Source organism: Seriola lalandi, unplaced genomic scaffold, assembly GCF_002814215.2.
Source record: "Seriola lalandi dorsalis isolate HSWRI2012SDOR001 ecotype SW California unplaced genomic scaffold, Sedor1 jcf7180002054832, whole genome shotgun sequence".
Lineage (NCBI taxonomy): Eukaryota > Metazoa > Chordata > Actinopteri > Carangiformes > Carangidae > Seriola > Seriola lalandi.
In genome coordinates this window covers 539,774-555,139 of record NW_019525385.1, presented here as the reverse complement: position 1 = coordinate 555,139, position 15,366 = coordinate 539,774, and the positions used below count along the sequence as shown (strand labels likewise).

Sequence of the window (15,366 nt, the reverse complement as noted above, 5' to 3'; positions counted from 1 at the left end):
GTCCTAGGGCTGGATGGAGAACAGACACACTGTTTGATGGGAGAGGAAATAGGTGCTGTCGTATATGTTGTGTTTCTGGGTTCCTTTTGCTGTGAATGTTTGCCTGCTACTAAAGGCACCCTCCTGATACAGTACAACCAGAAAGATGTCATTTCCATTTCAGTGCTGAATGCAAATTTTTTTGGAAAAAGCAATTTCCCCCACAGAAACGTGTATTTCTTGCTGCTGCCACAGTAGTTGTTTAGATCTCCTCTCCGTACACTTCATTTGTTGTTTTGCTTAGTCCATTTTCTTTCTCCCTTGCCAAGTACTGGAGATCAGAGCTGCCAGTGACAAATAAACATGCAGTTTGCTCCGTTTGCAAACTGTCCTTTAGGCGAGCTTTATACAAGCTCTCTCTTCTTATCTCTTTAAAGGCTTTTGGGAATGAAAAATGAACATATGCAAGTGTTAGTGACTTTATTGTGGTGGGAGAAACATGTTGACGTTTGACATGTTCTCTTATCAAAACAAAACAAAAATCCTGAAAGCATAAGCTTGAATTTAAAAAAAAATCAGTTCTCTGTGATTTATTTCAACAAATGGACTTTGTAAACTTGTCTGCAGTACGTATTTCACTTTTGTGTGTTTACAGATGGTGGCATCAGATGGCGTCCAGAAGAGCAGCCCAGTAACTGTCAACATACTGGTCCTTGATGCCAATGACAATACACCCACGTTTGCCGAGGTCTCCTACAGTGTGGAAGTCTTTACAGACATGCAGCCGGGGGAGACGGTGCTACAGGTAATCAATCCAGCAATCGTTCTCTCGACTTCCTTCTTCGCTTTTGGTCCCTTGCTTTGGCACACTGCTTTACGCCTCCGTGTTTGTCGCCATCACACAGAATCTTTCACACACACACGTTCTTTCATGCTGAAAGCAAATAACCACAACAATCCAGAGCATTGTGTTGACAGGCAAACCCCTGGAACAGTTCCCATCATCTCATCTGCAGTCATGACAGACGAGTCAGTGAGAATGTTTTTATCTCTGTCTTCAGTGCACAGGCCTGAGGAACCTTTTACCCAGTAGATCCGCCGCTATCAGGACTGCAGCTAATTCATTGTGCTAGACATTAATGATGACCATTTATCAATCTTTCCCATTGCATTAAGAAGATTGGGATGTTTAAAAATAGTATTTTTTTCCTATTTCAGTCTGTTTTGGTTATTTTTATTGATTAGGAACATTGCTGGTTTTGATTTCATTAGTGTACTGGTTTAAAAGGTCGGGACTTCCTTTTCTTTTTTCTGTCATGCAAGCACACATGCTAATGCAAACTAAAGCAAGCACCAAAGCACAAATACAGGACATGTGTAAGGATATGCACATGTACATTTACACGCACACACAGTCTTCAAAATGTAAATCCATAATCCCATTCTGATGTATTTTTTAGTGCGTGGAGTTCCATCATTTCATTGTCTCTCATTTGATAGTCGAAATATGATCTTTTCATCTTTCAGTTGATCTGTCCTCTCAGCACAGCCTCTCCAAAAAATGTCAGACTCTAAAGGTCAAGTTTAATCTGTCTTAAAAACCAGCCTTTTCACCCTCCCTGAAATGAGGCCAGGGGTCACAGAGTGTCTGGTATGACCGCTTAACCGATTTTTCTAAGCCGTTTATGAGAGCTGCAGGCTCCCTAAGGATGCTGCTGCTTATTTGATGCTACAGCTTTTACTTCAACGTCAGGAGCATGAAAAAGGAGGTCTGGGTAGCTTGGATTAAAGTTTGAAGGCCTAAAGCATATTAAGCCAACTACACCACAAGGGCTCATAATTACAAGCAGCAGGATGCCCTAAATTAATTGGCTTGAAGGAAACAGTGGTTGGTTAATTCATTTTTGTAACAGAGCAACCAAGAAAAGATACATTTATATATTATGCCTTTTTTTTTATCTTCAAAAAAAAAAACTGTCACACAGCTGTCTTTCCACAACATCGTAATCCATCTAATATGAAAGGTAGCATGGAATTAATTCCATCCAGTCCAAACTTTATTGATCATTAAGGTCACCAAACTGCAATCACTAGGAGGGAAAAAATTGCAGCCAGCAGAAAAAGTCAGACAGGTTACAGCCTCAGTAGTATATATACTTTCAGCTAAATGCCAACCATTTCATCCTGACCATACATGAAACAAAGGTCACGTATCCATTAGATGATAATAGGACATCAAAATGGATTCAAGGTTGGCAAGTTGACTGAAGTCAGTCACAACCTCCTACTAAGATATATTTACTGCTTGACTGGTTTAGTGATCATGTTGCTGGAAGCTGTGTATTTTGTATAAATGCTTTTGTAAAAAGCTTTGTATAAAATGGATCTGTTTCTTTCTCCCAGTTAACAGCAGTAGATGCTGATGAGGGACTGAATGGTCTGGTGACCTATGAGATACTGGCTGGTGCCCAGGGAGATTTCATCATTAGTAATCGGACTGGACGCATCACTGTGGCACCTGGTGTCACTTTAACTGTGGGGCGATCGTACGCCCTGACTGTCAAGGCCTCTGACAACGCACCAGAGACCCAGAGAAGGTATAGTAGCCACCTGCGCTGCTCTCTCTCTTTTTATTTGTGATTTTTTTTTATATATATATTTTATTTTGGACATTAAAAGATTTCTACATTAGTAGAATGAAGAGTTTATTATTTTAATGTGATTAATGTGTGATTAATGTGATATGCACTGCATTACTTTTTTATAAGGAGCCAATTTGTTTCTAAGATGTTTCAGAATTAGATTCATTTCGTATTTCTCCACTTGGTTGTAGGGGGCTGGAGAACACAGCATGTGTTGTTTTACAAGTCTTATTTAATTCAATATTTGCTCATAGTGATTCACAATTTAGCTTCAGAATGACACAGAAAGTCTTCTCTCTGCTGAATTATGGAGAAATAACATTTCTAACAAGCTGTTGTGAGTCAAAAAACAGATGGTCTTTTTCCATCTAATACTCAAATTCTGTTATGAGATGTTTCATACATTGTCTCCTCTTTATCTCGTGATTGAAAAGAAAATAATTCATTCTGTGTAAGAGTTAAGTATTTCAGATTTCAGACCAGAGTATTATACATTGTAGTTGGGGGTGGAAACAGGTGACCACTTTGGTTTCAACAAGCAAAACAAAGACTGGCATAGACACATTCAATGACCCAGACTTAGCTAGACAAACTACAGCTCGGCATAATGACACAGGGTACTACACAAAATGGTTATTTTGCTTCACATGTCAGATCAGATCATCTTCAAGAACATTGGTAGATGTACCTTTTTTTGTAGTACTTGAACAACAGATGCCTCACACGGTGAATGAATAAATAACGCAGTCAGTTCCATTTCCATGTGTTCTGCTGTGAAGAAATGTGAACAAGCAGGCTGATTTTAAGCAAGCTGATTTTACACTCATGAACAAATTGTAAATGAGAGGTTTGTACTATGGCTTGACAGAAAAACATCCATGATACCATTGTGAACCAGATAAAGATCCTACTTATAAAAAAATATGTCTAAAACCTGTTTTTTCTTTTTCTTTTCTGCAATCAAAATTCCAAACAAGAGGGCTTTGATATGGGATGATACATCGTGAACATTTTTCAGTATGCTGTGGGCAAGGTTCTTCAGTACGGCACAAGAGGTTGTCAAGGAGAAACTGATGCTGTCAGTGGGCTGATCTGTGCTTTTCTTTCTGCCAGGAGCTCCATCACAACAGTGTACATTGAGGTTTTACCACCCAACAACCAGAGCCCCCCACGCTTCCCCCTCTTCACGTACAGCTTGGAAGTCAGTGAGGCCATGAGGATAGGAGCTATTCTGCTCAATCTGCAAGTGAGTCATTAACCCACGAACGCACACTCTCACACAAGGCATCTGCAAGTTAATGAGGCATTTGGTATGATGCTGCATTTCTTAACATGATGAAATTTTTAGCACATCATTAAATTATGTTGCAGTTTCAGGAAATACAATCAACACATTTTTACCTCACCTGTGTCTGTTTATTTGTCAGCAGGATTATGCAAAAAGTGCTGAACTGATTTGAACCACACTTGGTGAAGGGATGGGGTATTGCCCAGAGAGGAACCCATTAAATTTAGGGGCAGATCTGAAATATTTACTAAAAGTTTTTGTCTGGTTTATGTTGTTTGACATTGGCTTTGGCGGAGGTCTGTGCTCTCTGAGTCCCCTTTTGTCTTTCTTTGGCTCTCACAGTTCCCTCTCCAGCATATAGTCTGCTCACTGTCACTCCAGTAAAGCATCCATGTTGTTTAGTTATCATATCTCATAGCCTTCAGCTTTCATGGTACTATATGACCTTTAAGCTCCTGCTTTTTTTTTCTTTTTTTCTTCCCCAGGCCACAGACAGAGAAAACGATCCCATCACATACCGAATTCTGAGTGGGGATTCCCAGAACGTCTTCAACCTCTCTGAAACGTAAGTTCAGACATTGTTCAAATACAGGTGCTCATAGTTTATTGGTGTGAATGTGTCTGTCTATATGTGGTGTGCCACACGTCTCACTCAGTGCAAGACGAGCAGGATAAGCAGGTATGGAAAATGAACCGATGCAAACTACTTTGCTAGATTGCAGTCCAACTAACATAACAAGCCCCTGGCAAACTATTCTGCAAGGACAATAGTCAACCATTGAGATTAGTTTGAGAGTTTGTGTATGGCTCAGGTTTGTGACACATCTTATTGAGCGTATGATCTGAGAGACACAAACAACTCAGCTATGAAATCCTTTGATGAGCTTTTGTGGTCCATGTCGTTCTTTGAAGTGCAAAGGCTGCATAGACCAAAAGTAGTAATATGTGCAGATGGTGTTTCCTTCATAATGATAGTCACAGAAGAGTCAGACAGACCAGGGCAGGTCTGAGTATCATCATTAGCCTCCCTCTGATGATATAGAGTTGCCAGAGTGAGTGATGATGATGGGGAAAAAGGAATGAGAAGATTGGGGATGTGCAGTTGTGATGGTAGCGAGTAGTAGTAGTAGTAGTAGTAGTAGTAGTAGTAGTAATATTGCTGACTTGCCAGTTATTGGTTTTGGGAGATTTATTAGCCATTATATGATTTTGTTTATGAGCAGTGGTGCTGGCTGTTGGCACCAGCAAGCTGAAAAGGACACGTATTTACACTCAGTAGCTGCCTCAGCTGTTTGTGACCATGATACCAATGTTCTACTCAAGTACATTTTATGTTTGTATAGCCCAAAATCACAAATTTGCCTGAAAGTGATTCACAATCGGTAATAGAATGCAACCCTCTATTTGAATAAGAAAAATCTCAACCACAAAAAATCCTCTAGTGGGACAAAAGGGGAAGAAACCTCAGGAAGAGGACATGGATGACATCCCTCCTCCATGAAAGGTAAACATGCATTGCATGTCATAGACTCCAATGCATGTTTACAGCAGTAAAACAACATAATGGACTAGACAAATAACAATATTAGGTAAATAGAGTGCAAACATATGAAGGCTATGGATCCAGAAAAATTTAAAGCATCTTCTATGTACAGCCAAAGATGAGCTGGTGCAGCTTAGTCAAATATATGTAATAAGTCCAGTGTTTTTTAACGCATTAACTAACTGTTATTATATAAGCAAATTTATCTTAGAATAGTGGTTTATTGGTTTGTGATTGGTTAGTTTGCACACTAATATATTGCTTGGTGCTATGATGAAGTGAAAACGACGAGCTCTGTTCATAAAGCAACAGAATACCATTAGTTTTCTACTGTGTATGCTAAAATAAAACAGTAAGAGACATGATTTTTTACCAATCCAGGGCAATTAGGTCAGAGCTACTAGAAGCTGGTAGGCAGCTCAATGGAAATAATTACATTGAATTTAATTTTATTTAATGGCACGAGTTTGGTGCTGCTCTCGCCCTCTCTCCTCTTTCTCTCCAGCTCTGGCCTCATCTCAGCTTTTCTGCCATCTGAGAGAAGCCAGGACATATTACAGCAAATATTTCTGGAGAGGAAAAGGCATGCAAATATGTTGTCCCACCTCTTATAATCAACATCGGCATTTAAAAAGCCCACCTCACTCAATTACTACTTGGGAGCAAAGAAAAGGCATAAAATATTAAAGCAGTCTGTGGTTTTTACCTTCCCTTAAATAAACAAACAAATATGAAGAGAAGAGGCATTGGGAGAATGAAAATGCAGGACCATGCCAGACACGTTTCTCACTAATTGATTAAAGCTTCTTTTGTCTACATCCTCAGGCTCCCAGCTATGCAAGGACAAGCTGTGTTGCAGCACTATATCCCTTCCTTTTGTTTACGCTTAATCTGCTCCACAGTGTTAAAATTGTTTGTTTTATAGAGGGATATTTACTTTATGGTTTCATAGTGGCGCTGTAATGGTGAGCAAAAACATGGTGACACGATCAAACTAACAGAGGGAGTGCTATTATTGGCATTGCCACAGTAATCTCTGAAACCAGATATGACAGAAAACTTGCTGAAATAGATACACACATTCTCCTTCGGTTCATTGTCTGTGTGGCAGAAATATTACAATCACATCACAAGCTCTCAGCAACCTAGCAATATAATAACTTCAAGCAGATGCTGATATAGCACACTATGAATCAAAGAATGGTTAGCTGCTATGTTTGATGAGTGTGCAATATACAGAGCCCTACTTCACGCTCTCATTTTTCAACCCTTCAGAAATCCAGTGTGATTCAGTGAAGAGATTTTTTGCATTGCTGCATGTTCAGATGCAAGCTACATATGGGGCTTGTTCAATCCAGCTATTATGAATAATGAGCTCTCGGGTCCATAACTCCCTATAAATGGGGCAGGTTCCCCTGAGGGAGGTATGCTTCTGCTTCAAATTGACTCACCATTATGGTTGTGAGCAGAGCGCACCATTGAATCAGTGGCTGATACCGTCAGGCACCAGGCGCTATACACAGAGCATTCAGTAATGACATACAAACCTGCAGTAGCAGGATCAAAATGTAACACATCATAAATGAGTCTCAAGTAATTCAGGTCTTGAGGGACTGATGATCTGTTAGGATATGCCAAGTGTTATTACAGTTACTTTGAATATCATCAGTGTGGGTTTGTATCAAAATTAATAAAACAAAATAAATCCAGAATATAAGTACTGGAAATTGACTGCATGCCCCTCCTGACGAGCCACTAAATATATGTTAGCTGGGCCAATATGTCAGCTGATTAGTACATTTTCTCAGATATATTGGTATTGGTGTATCTGTCATCTGATAAGTAGGAAATGTCAGCACAGAAATATCTAAGATATGTTTGAAATAGTGTGTCTCCATTACATAATTTGTCCACCAGAGAGACATTTGTGTGTCTGTGTGAATTCTTTATAATACCAATTTAGGGAATCCATATAAAAAACAGCCAATATATCACTCTCAAATACAGATATATGAACTAGATCAGCCTCAAATCAGACGTCTGAAAGTCTGAAATCTTCAAATTACTGATGTAAGTCTTCTTTGTTCATCTAGTTTACCTCATGTAAAACATTCATGCCACCTGGAACTTAAGTCCTGGTCATCAAGTCCAAGTTCCCATATAGAGACACAGCTTCAGCAGAATAGGAGATCCACTGTTGGTGTGACCGGCATGGATAGCCTGTAACCTGCAGCATTGTCACTCTAGACGATACTGTGACAGCATCAGTCTGTCTGACAGCATCTTTTCATTTGTGGTGGCTGGGGAGAGTGGGCAGGACGCTATCACACATGATCAGTGAACCTCTCAGACCTAACCGCTCAAGTGTAGTTCAGCACTCGAGCTGTAGTCGGGAGTAAACTCCCCGGGCCAGTGTTAAGTGGCATTAATCATTCTAATCTTTGTCATTATCACCCTCAAGATCATCATCATTAACACTGCAATTATGACAATTATCACTGTATATCTTCATTATCATATCTACATCAAAGTTTCCTCTACCTTTAGCTTCATTGAGCACCAAGAGCACTATGTATAAATAAGTGTGAGCACAGCAGTCAGTGAAGGATGGTGCACTGCATTTTTATGGTGTTTTTAAAAAGCTGTGTTTGCCCTCTTGAACCATCAGCCATCAGGTGTATTGGATCCAAAGCAATATGTTCACCATATCTTGGAGCAAGTGGTTCAGTGAAATAGACAATGTTAATCGAGGTCTCGGTAATTTGCCTTTCAGATCTTAAGATGGGGCTCTACAGTTTGACAGTTATTGGCGGGAGAGGCAGGAAGAAAGTAGCGGTCAGGTTCTGCTTGGACTGTTTGGCCACAGAAGCTTTAAATTAGAAATGTGAAGGAGCAGGGGGGACACCAGGGAAATGGGACGGGCATTAATCTAACGGTGCGCTCAGATTCATTCGTCTTTCCTTCCGTTTTGCGGTTTTGGCAGAGCTCGAGTGTGAGGAGGGACTCAGTCTACTGTTTTGTGCAAGCTGTGTGTGTGTGTGTGTGTGTGTGTGTATGTGTGTGTGTGTTCGTGTGTGTTCGTGTGTGTGGGTGTGCTTGCTCTCACGTGTCTTGTGCACCTGTGTGCGCAAACAAAGATAATTCAGCGTTCTGCTTGGGAATGCATCCACGCTTTGTGTTTGGAATACCAGAGTGCCAAATTATACCATGTGAACGAGCAAGGGGGGGTTACTGTGTCTGCTGCAGTCACTGGAAAGACAACATGAATCTCTCTGTAGTCCATGTGCTTTGGGAGCAGGAGTCAGGCTACAGAGAGAAAAAGACAGAGTGGGAGCATTTAAACCCCACCTGCTCTTTGCCCAGAACTCATCCTCCTCTATCAGCGACAATGTTTTATAGATCTGTCTAATCCTGAATTTAATCAACTCTGAGGTGCAGCATTCTCAATCACCCTCTATTGCATCAGCAATAAAGTATTCAAAAGTATTGAACCAACCTCTCTCTAAATGAATGCTCTTGCTTCATATGACGCAAACGAGAAATACATGAATGATTCTAAACAAAGTTGTGTATTCTCTGACCCCTCTCTCTACAGGATTGGCCTTCTACTTCTGGGCAAGCCTCTGGACCAAGAGACCACTGATCAGTACCGTCTGGTTGTCACAGCCTCTGACGGCAACCCTGGAGGGGTGAGGCACAACCCACTTTATTAAACTACTGGCCTGATTCCTCAGGGTCGTCGATCCTCAAACATTTTGAACACGTTAAGCACAAATAAGATCTTCTCATATAAGCTTATTAGCTCGGAAATTTGGCTCACTGAACTCAAGTGGTTCATTAGCCTGGAAAATCCAATAGTGCGTTCAAGCTCACAGAGTTTAATACCCTATTTTTCACAGATTCAGAAGATTTGTGGTAGCACTAGGAGTCAGCAGTGCCACTTTAGTGTGCCAAACCAATGCGACACCAGAATAATAAGGGCTGCCCATATAAGTCCATGTACTGGTATATACAGAGGGTCCAATGGAAAAGTGGTCTCAGATTTTGGACCCACTGTATGTGGAAATTTTATGATTTTGATTACCTGTTGATAACCATAGTGGGAGTTCTTTATGGTTGATAAAGGCAGTTGAAAAAAATGGCTGCTGTGAATACAATAGTGCAAGTGTTAGTTATTTTTATCCACAGCGCAGATTTGTTCATCTGGAGTGACGTTAGGGTTTGTAAGTCTATTAGTCATTTCCCTTTATTCAAAGTGTTATTGCAATTACTAAGGCAATGGGCAATTACTACTCAGCGATAATATTAATGTCTTTCTTTCTGGCAAGTGGTAAATGCTCAATTACAACTATATGAGATTTTAAATTTATTTAAAATCCACCAAGTTTGCCTGTTTCCTGTTTTACATCTCACAGGAGCTACTGTAGTTAGCTATCAAAGCACTGTTGCCTCACAGATTTTGAACAGTGATGTCGTTTTAAAGGTCTTGCCCAAGAATAAGAGCAAGCTCAAATCACAATTGAAAATATTGGAAAGAAGCACTAGTGTTGTATTGCACTTTAGTTTAGATCAATGTTTAATTCTTAAACTGCACTTAAATAAAATTTGATGACTCTTTAAAAAAAATAATTGAAGCAGCAGAGGCCAAGATATCCAAACATTCAGTTTGTAATACATTTCCTACATTTCCCACAATGCAACAAATGGCTTTCTCAGACTTAACAAACCTTCTCTTGTGCCACAGAAGACCTAACAACCATTTTCACAAGCTGAGTTTTAATAACTATGCAAAATCCTTTAAAGGGCTGCTATCCATACAATGTCGACTCTTTGAGTTTGTACATTTACAGAGCTGTCTTTGTAACTTAGCCTAGAGAAACAGCAGACACTATAACCGAAAGTGAATGCTGGCTGCTCTGTCTCCCACCGAGAGCTGATAATCATATAAACCGTCTTAATTTAATTAGACTTCACCTCAGTTGGCTCCGTCTTTACAGCTGTCTCTGTTCCAGGCAGAAGTGAAATGTGGTTTCCTTTTTAAGATGCTGTGTCTGATAGGTAATGAACATTAGCTGATGAGCCGTCACAGGAGTGATGTTGATTGCCTCCTTCTCACCTTCACACGCATAAACACTTGGAGCTACTGCTCTGTGTCATCTGTTGACAGATTGTGCGTGTTGGTTGAGTGGATCTGTATAAGAAGCATGTGTGGGGAAGCAAAAATTTGTATGAATCATTAGTTATCATTCATTCTTTGTTTTATCCTTTATTTGTGTGAAGAAACATGCGTAGATGCTTTCCAGATGTTCTAGGAGGCCCCCTCTCCTTAGGATGGGTATGATCTTTATAGAGTGCACAGCTCATGCATTGCTCTTTTTTCAGTTGGTTAATATTATGTTGTTTCTGGGCAAGTGGCCAATCATGTACTTTGGCTTTGTCTTGAAGAAAACAATGAATTACACTTGGTGCTTTGTTCAAAGAGGTTCTCCCCCAAGTTTCAAGGTCTTAAGGTACCTGTATGCAGTATACTTACTTTTTCTCAACCACCAGCATGTTGTGAGTTTATCCTCTCCAGAATTTTTTTTAAGCATGGCAACTTTCCCCAGCGTACATGCTGCCGGTGTTTTCCTGTATGTGTGCCACAGAAGAAGACCAGTGTTACAGGACAGAGCAAATAAATAAAGAGAGTGTAAGACGGGGCTTCACCTCACAGAAGGAGGCAGCCACATGCTGGTGCCCCTTTGTCCTAATATTGATGGACAGATTGTAAAAACTGACACCCTTTACCTGTAGAGTAGAGTGTGTGTGTGTGTGTGCGTGCGTGCGTGCGCGCGCGCGTGTGTGTGCGTGTGTGTGTGCCAAACATCTTGTCCACAGAGTAAATTACTGGCTGACTCGTGCAGGCTAAATGTCACAGCTTGGACGAAATGCTGTCACAACAGGAAGTCGAATGAGGGAGAGGGGCAAAGGGTTGTAGGCGGGTGGAGGTGAGGTGGAGTTTTGACAGGAAGGTTGGAAACGTGGGAAGGATCAAAATAAGCACAAGAGGAAAGAACAGAAGAATAGAGACACCGGGGGATGCAAATGTGTAATTAGCACAGAACTTTGGTAACCATGGAAACATGACAAAAGGCGCAAAGCAAAAGGCGCAAGCCAATCTGCAGCTACACGTGCACACACCAACATTTCCTCACGATACTAGTTGAATTTCAACTTTTCATCAACTCAAGCATGGAATAAATTAATCTGTGTGACCAATTCAAAATTTATATTCTCAACAGTACAAGCTGTGATCATAACTGCCAAGCAGACTAAGATTTCAAAAACTCAACCAGAGATATCGGATGAAGCTTTTCCTCTTGTCCTCAGAGGAGAGAGTGCATGACTTGTAACAGCCTGATCATATCAGTCCCTGCAACATGGCTTCTGGTCAGGATTGTCACTTGAAAGGCGCAGCACCATCAGCCACCTCTGGATCTTTCAGACAGTGAAGACAGAAGACGAGACATCACAGAGCTCCATCTATTTTGTGTTAAATAAATAATAGCAGCTCATTAATCACACTCGTGGCCATAGAGGTAGAGGTTTTGGCTTTGATAAGAACACCCACGCCATGATGGAGACGCTAATTGGCTTCAGGTCTTCTCTGAAATGAAAAATAAGCAGATCCCATCACCACACTGATGGTGCGCTGCCTCCTTTGGTGTCCTCAAGTTTTAGTAGCGAAAGAGCAAAAGAGAGAGACATGGAGTGTGATCGTTTACAGCATGGGTTGCCGTGTTAATTTGTGCATGAGAAGACTGATTATGTACATCTCAGAGGCTCGAACAAAGAAAATGATGGTGAAGGGTTTCCCTACAGACAGTGAGATGAAGGTTGCATTAACAAGGTCATTCACTTCATGATATGTGCCGCCATAGTGTTATGTGCCAGGGAAACTTCAAACAGCTGTCTTCTTGGGAAGTATTATTTCTTGCAAGGGCCAACTCCTCCCATAACCCACCCATCCCTTTTCCCCCAAAGGAGACCATTTCCACCATTATTTGCATACAGCCTTGTCCCAGTGCACAGAGATTACAGATTGTGCATATTCAGCCATTTTTTTTTTTTTATCTTGATTTATAGTAGTGCTATAGGTGTGTGTACTGTGTCATTGTTTGAAGGTTAGCGGTACAATGCGACATAGTGGCCCTGCAAATGAATGAACACCTCAGATGGTGCTGGAGGGGATTTGCCTTGCCCTGGGAGCTTTGAGACCAAACAAACCCACATAAAACACTTCTCTTTACAAAATAGAGATACAAGCATAATTTAGTTTACTGTGAACATGAGTACAGTACAGTGTACAACTATGACATCCTCTAGTGCCATAAAAAAGGCCATCATTGATATGTGTTTGTTGAGTAATTGAATTCCACATTCTTGGCGTGTTGAACCTTTGCTCTAAAAGTAAAACTAGACTCAGAAGAAGGAAGATGCGATGGATCTGATTTTGTGCTTTCATGCCCCAGATACTCGGTCACACAATATTACAACCTTGTGCAATTTGCTCTTCATGACCTGTACCATCAATGCATTTGTACCAAGAAGAATACAGTTCAGCACGCTTCACATTCTAAATAGATATGTATTATATGCAAAAAAAAAAAGTATATCTCTGTCAATGTTAAAAGTTCAGAGCTTCCTTTTAGAACAGAGTTGTTCTCGTGCCTTTGCAAGTAAAGCAGTCGCGTTGGCATTCAGATTCCACATAATATCAGTATGATAGTATGTAAGTGCTTGAAATTTTATACGTCCGCATATTTAATAATGATATCATTCACTTTAGCAGGGGTTGGTGCACTGTTTTCTACATTGTTTTCTATGTTTTAACAAGACTAAGAGTATATATATACAGCCACATGTCTAGTGACTCATGAGGGCGACAGGCATCTTTCAATTTTGATCTGATGATGGTGCTAAATATAAGTCAGGAGATCACCAAGAGTTATTACACTTCATCCTGACGATTCTTGGCAATCCCTCTGACAGTTTCAAGACATTTCAATCTTAGCCATGAGTGTCAACCTCAGGGTGTCACCAGAGTGTCAGGGGATCAACAAAAGTGTATGGGGTTCATCATCTGAGCACCCTGGTTATCTGCTCCAAATTCCATGGGATTGTGTGAAATGCAAGATAAAGACAAAATAATTGTCAAGATATTTCACAAAAAAAAACAAAAAGTCAACCTTATATTGGTGCTAGACAAAATGTCAGAGGATCACTAAAGTCAGTAGGATTCATCCTCTTGGGATCTGTAGATTTGATCAGTGTACCATTATAAAGTTGGCAGACATAATCATAGACAGAAATAGCAGGAGTGACTATGTCCCTCTTATCACAGCATATTTTCCCAGTGTCTGCAGTGTTAGTATAGCATAATTTTAAGGAGAGTATATTTATTGCACTTGCTTTGCTTGTGACAGTGACATCTGACAGGAATCTGAGTAAAATACACATTAGCCAGTGCCAACTAGAATATCTGAATAAGTCTACCTATACCTCTATACAGTAATAAATGTTGATGAGAACTTGACCAACAGTACATATGCAATGAAAGGGTGTTTAGCTGTTTATTAATATGATTTAAAGGTTCTACCATATCTTCCAGGCTCACTTTTCTCTCTGACAACTAAAAAGTTTTACAGTAGATTGACCTACAATTTGAAATTTCAAATGACTTTTTAACATTTAGGGTACAGGTATTGTTCTAAATTTGCTATTTTTATTAATATAAAATAGGACATTTTCCATAAAACAAGAATTATTTGTAAGTCTAACAGTGCACCTTGCAGGGTTTGCTGCAGCGAAAACCCGTACCCTTCTTACCTAAACTCATTGCTTAATTAGTAATTAATCTACAGTGTTTGCATTCAATTTTTCTGGATGGTTGATCTTATCACTGCAAACCAGTGCTAAAATCTTTGTTGTTTGTTATGAAATTGGTTAAAAATGTCTACTCATGCAGAACTACAGTAGATTTTTTATTAACCAGTAATAAAAGAACGGCCACCTTTGTTTTTATGCATCCCGAAAACTAATGGTCACACTCATAAAGACATATCACATACTAATCTGAGCCATTTCTCTGCACCCCAGTTATCTTTTTGTCTTTAAATACTATTTGTTAATCTTAGTTCTGACAAAGTCAAAAGTACTTTTTAAAATCATTTTTTTATTGGCGAGTTTTTAGCATACAACCTTGTTTAAACCTAATGCTTTTCAAATTGCTACTTAAGCATAAGATAATCTCATTTTCCAAAGTCATCACAAAGTCGGATGATATTGGCCAAAGTTAGTATTGTGTTTCCGCTGTGTTTATGATCTCTGTATTTGAATACTCCATGTAAAGGAACACTGAACAACACTGGTCTTTATTGTGTTTTTTTTTTTTCTTTAGACATCCACCACCACTGTGAACATCGTCGTCACTGATGTCAATGATAACGATCCTGTGTTTAACCTCACCACACCGACTAATTTTACTGTGCAAGAAGAACGGGCCAATTTGTTCGTAGGACAAGTCAGGGTAAGTGTAATGTTTTATAAGAATTGTTTCTTTTTTTGTTGTTCTTTTGAAATAACTAAAATGCTGTTTCCCAAACCTCTACATATCCCTCCCTTCTTCAGGCATTTAGATCACTTGTTCTTTCCACTGTTGTATATCCAGATGTTTTGCCTAGGACACAGAGCCACGACTGCACCTTCAAAAATAACCATTTGCCATTTTGATCAATCTTGTTGGACAGATTTTTCACCTAAAGCTGTTGACTGGCTTAGTTCAGCTCCACTGAGCTGCCAGATTTTTCTAATTACTGTTGTAGATTAATTGGCCTGATGTTTGTCAGTGGATTAATCATGGAATAATGACAAGA

At 39.9% G+C, this 15,366-nt stretch overlaps 1 protein-coding gene across 1 annotated transcript in view; it reads left to right on the top strand.

The window, feature by feature from the left end:
- pcdh15a (protocadherin-related 15a) overlaps window positions 1-15,366 on the top strand; it is a 201,181-nt gene that overhangs the window by 116,174 nt on the left and 69,641 nt on the right. Inside the window, exons 14-19 of the mRNA XM_087179381.1 lie at window positions 635-784; window positions 2,383-2,576; window positions 3,735-3,867; window positions 4,395-4,474; window positions 9,048-9,141; window positions 14,892-15,020. Coding sequence (XP_087035507.1) covers window positions 635-784; window positions 2,383-2,576; window positions 3,735-3,867; window positions 4,395-4,474; window positions 9,048-9,141; window positions 14,892-15,020 — 780 coding nt within the window. The remainder of the gene's footprint in view (window positions 1-634; window positions 785-2,382; window positions 2,577-3,734; window positions 3,868-4,394; window positions 4,475-9,047; window positions 9,142-14,891; window positions 15,021-15,366) is intronic.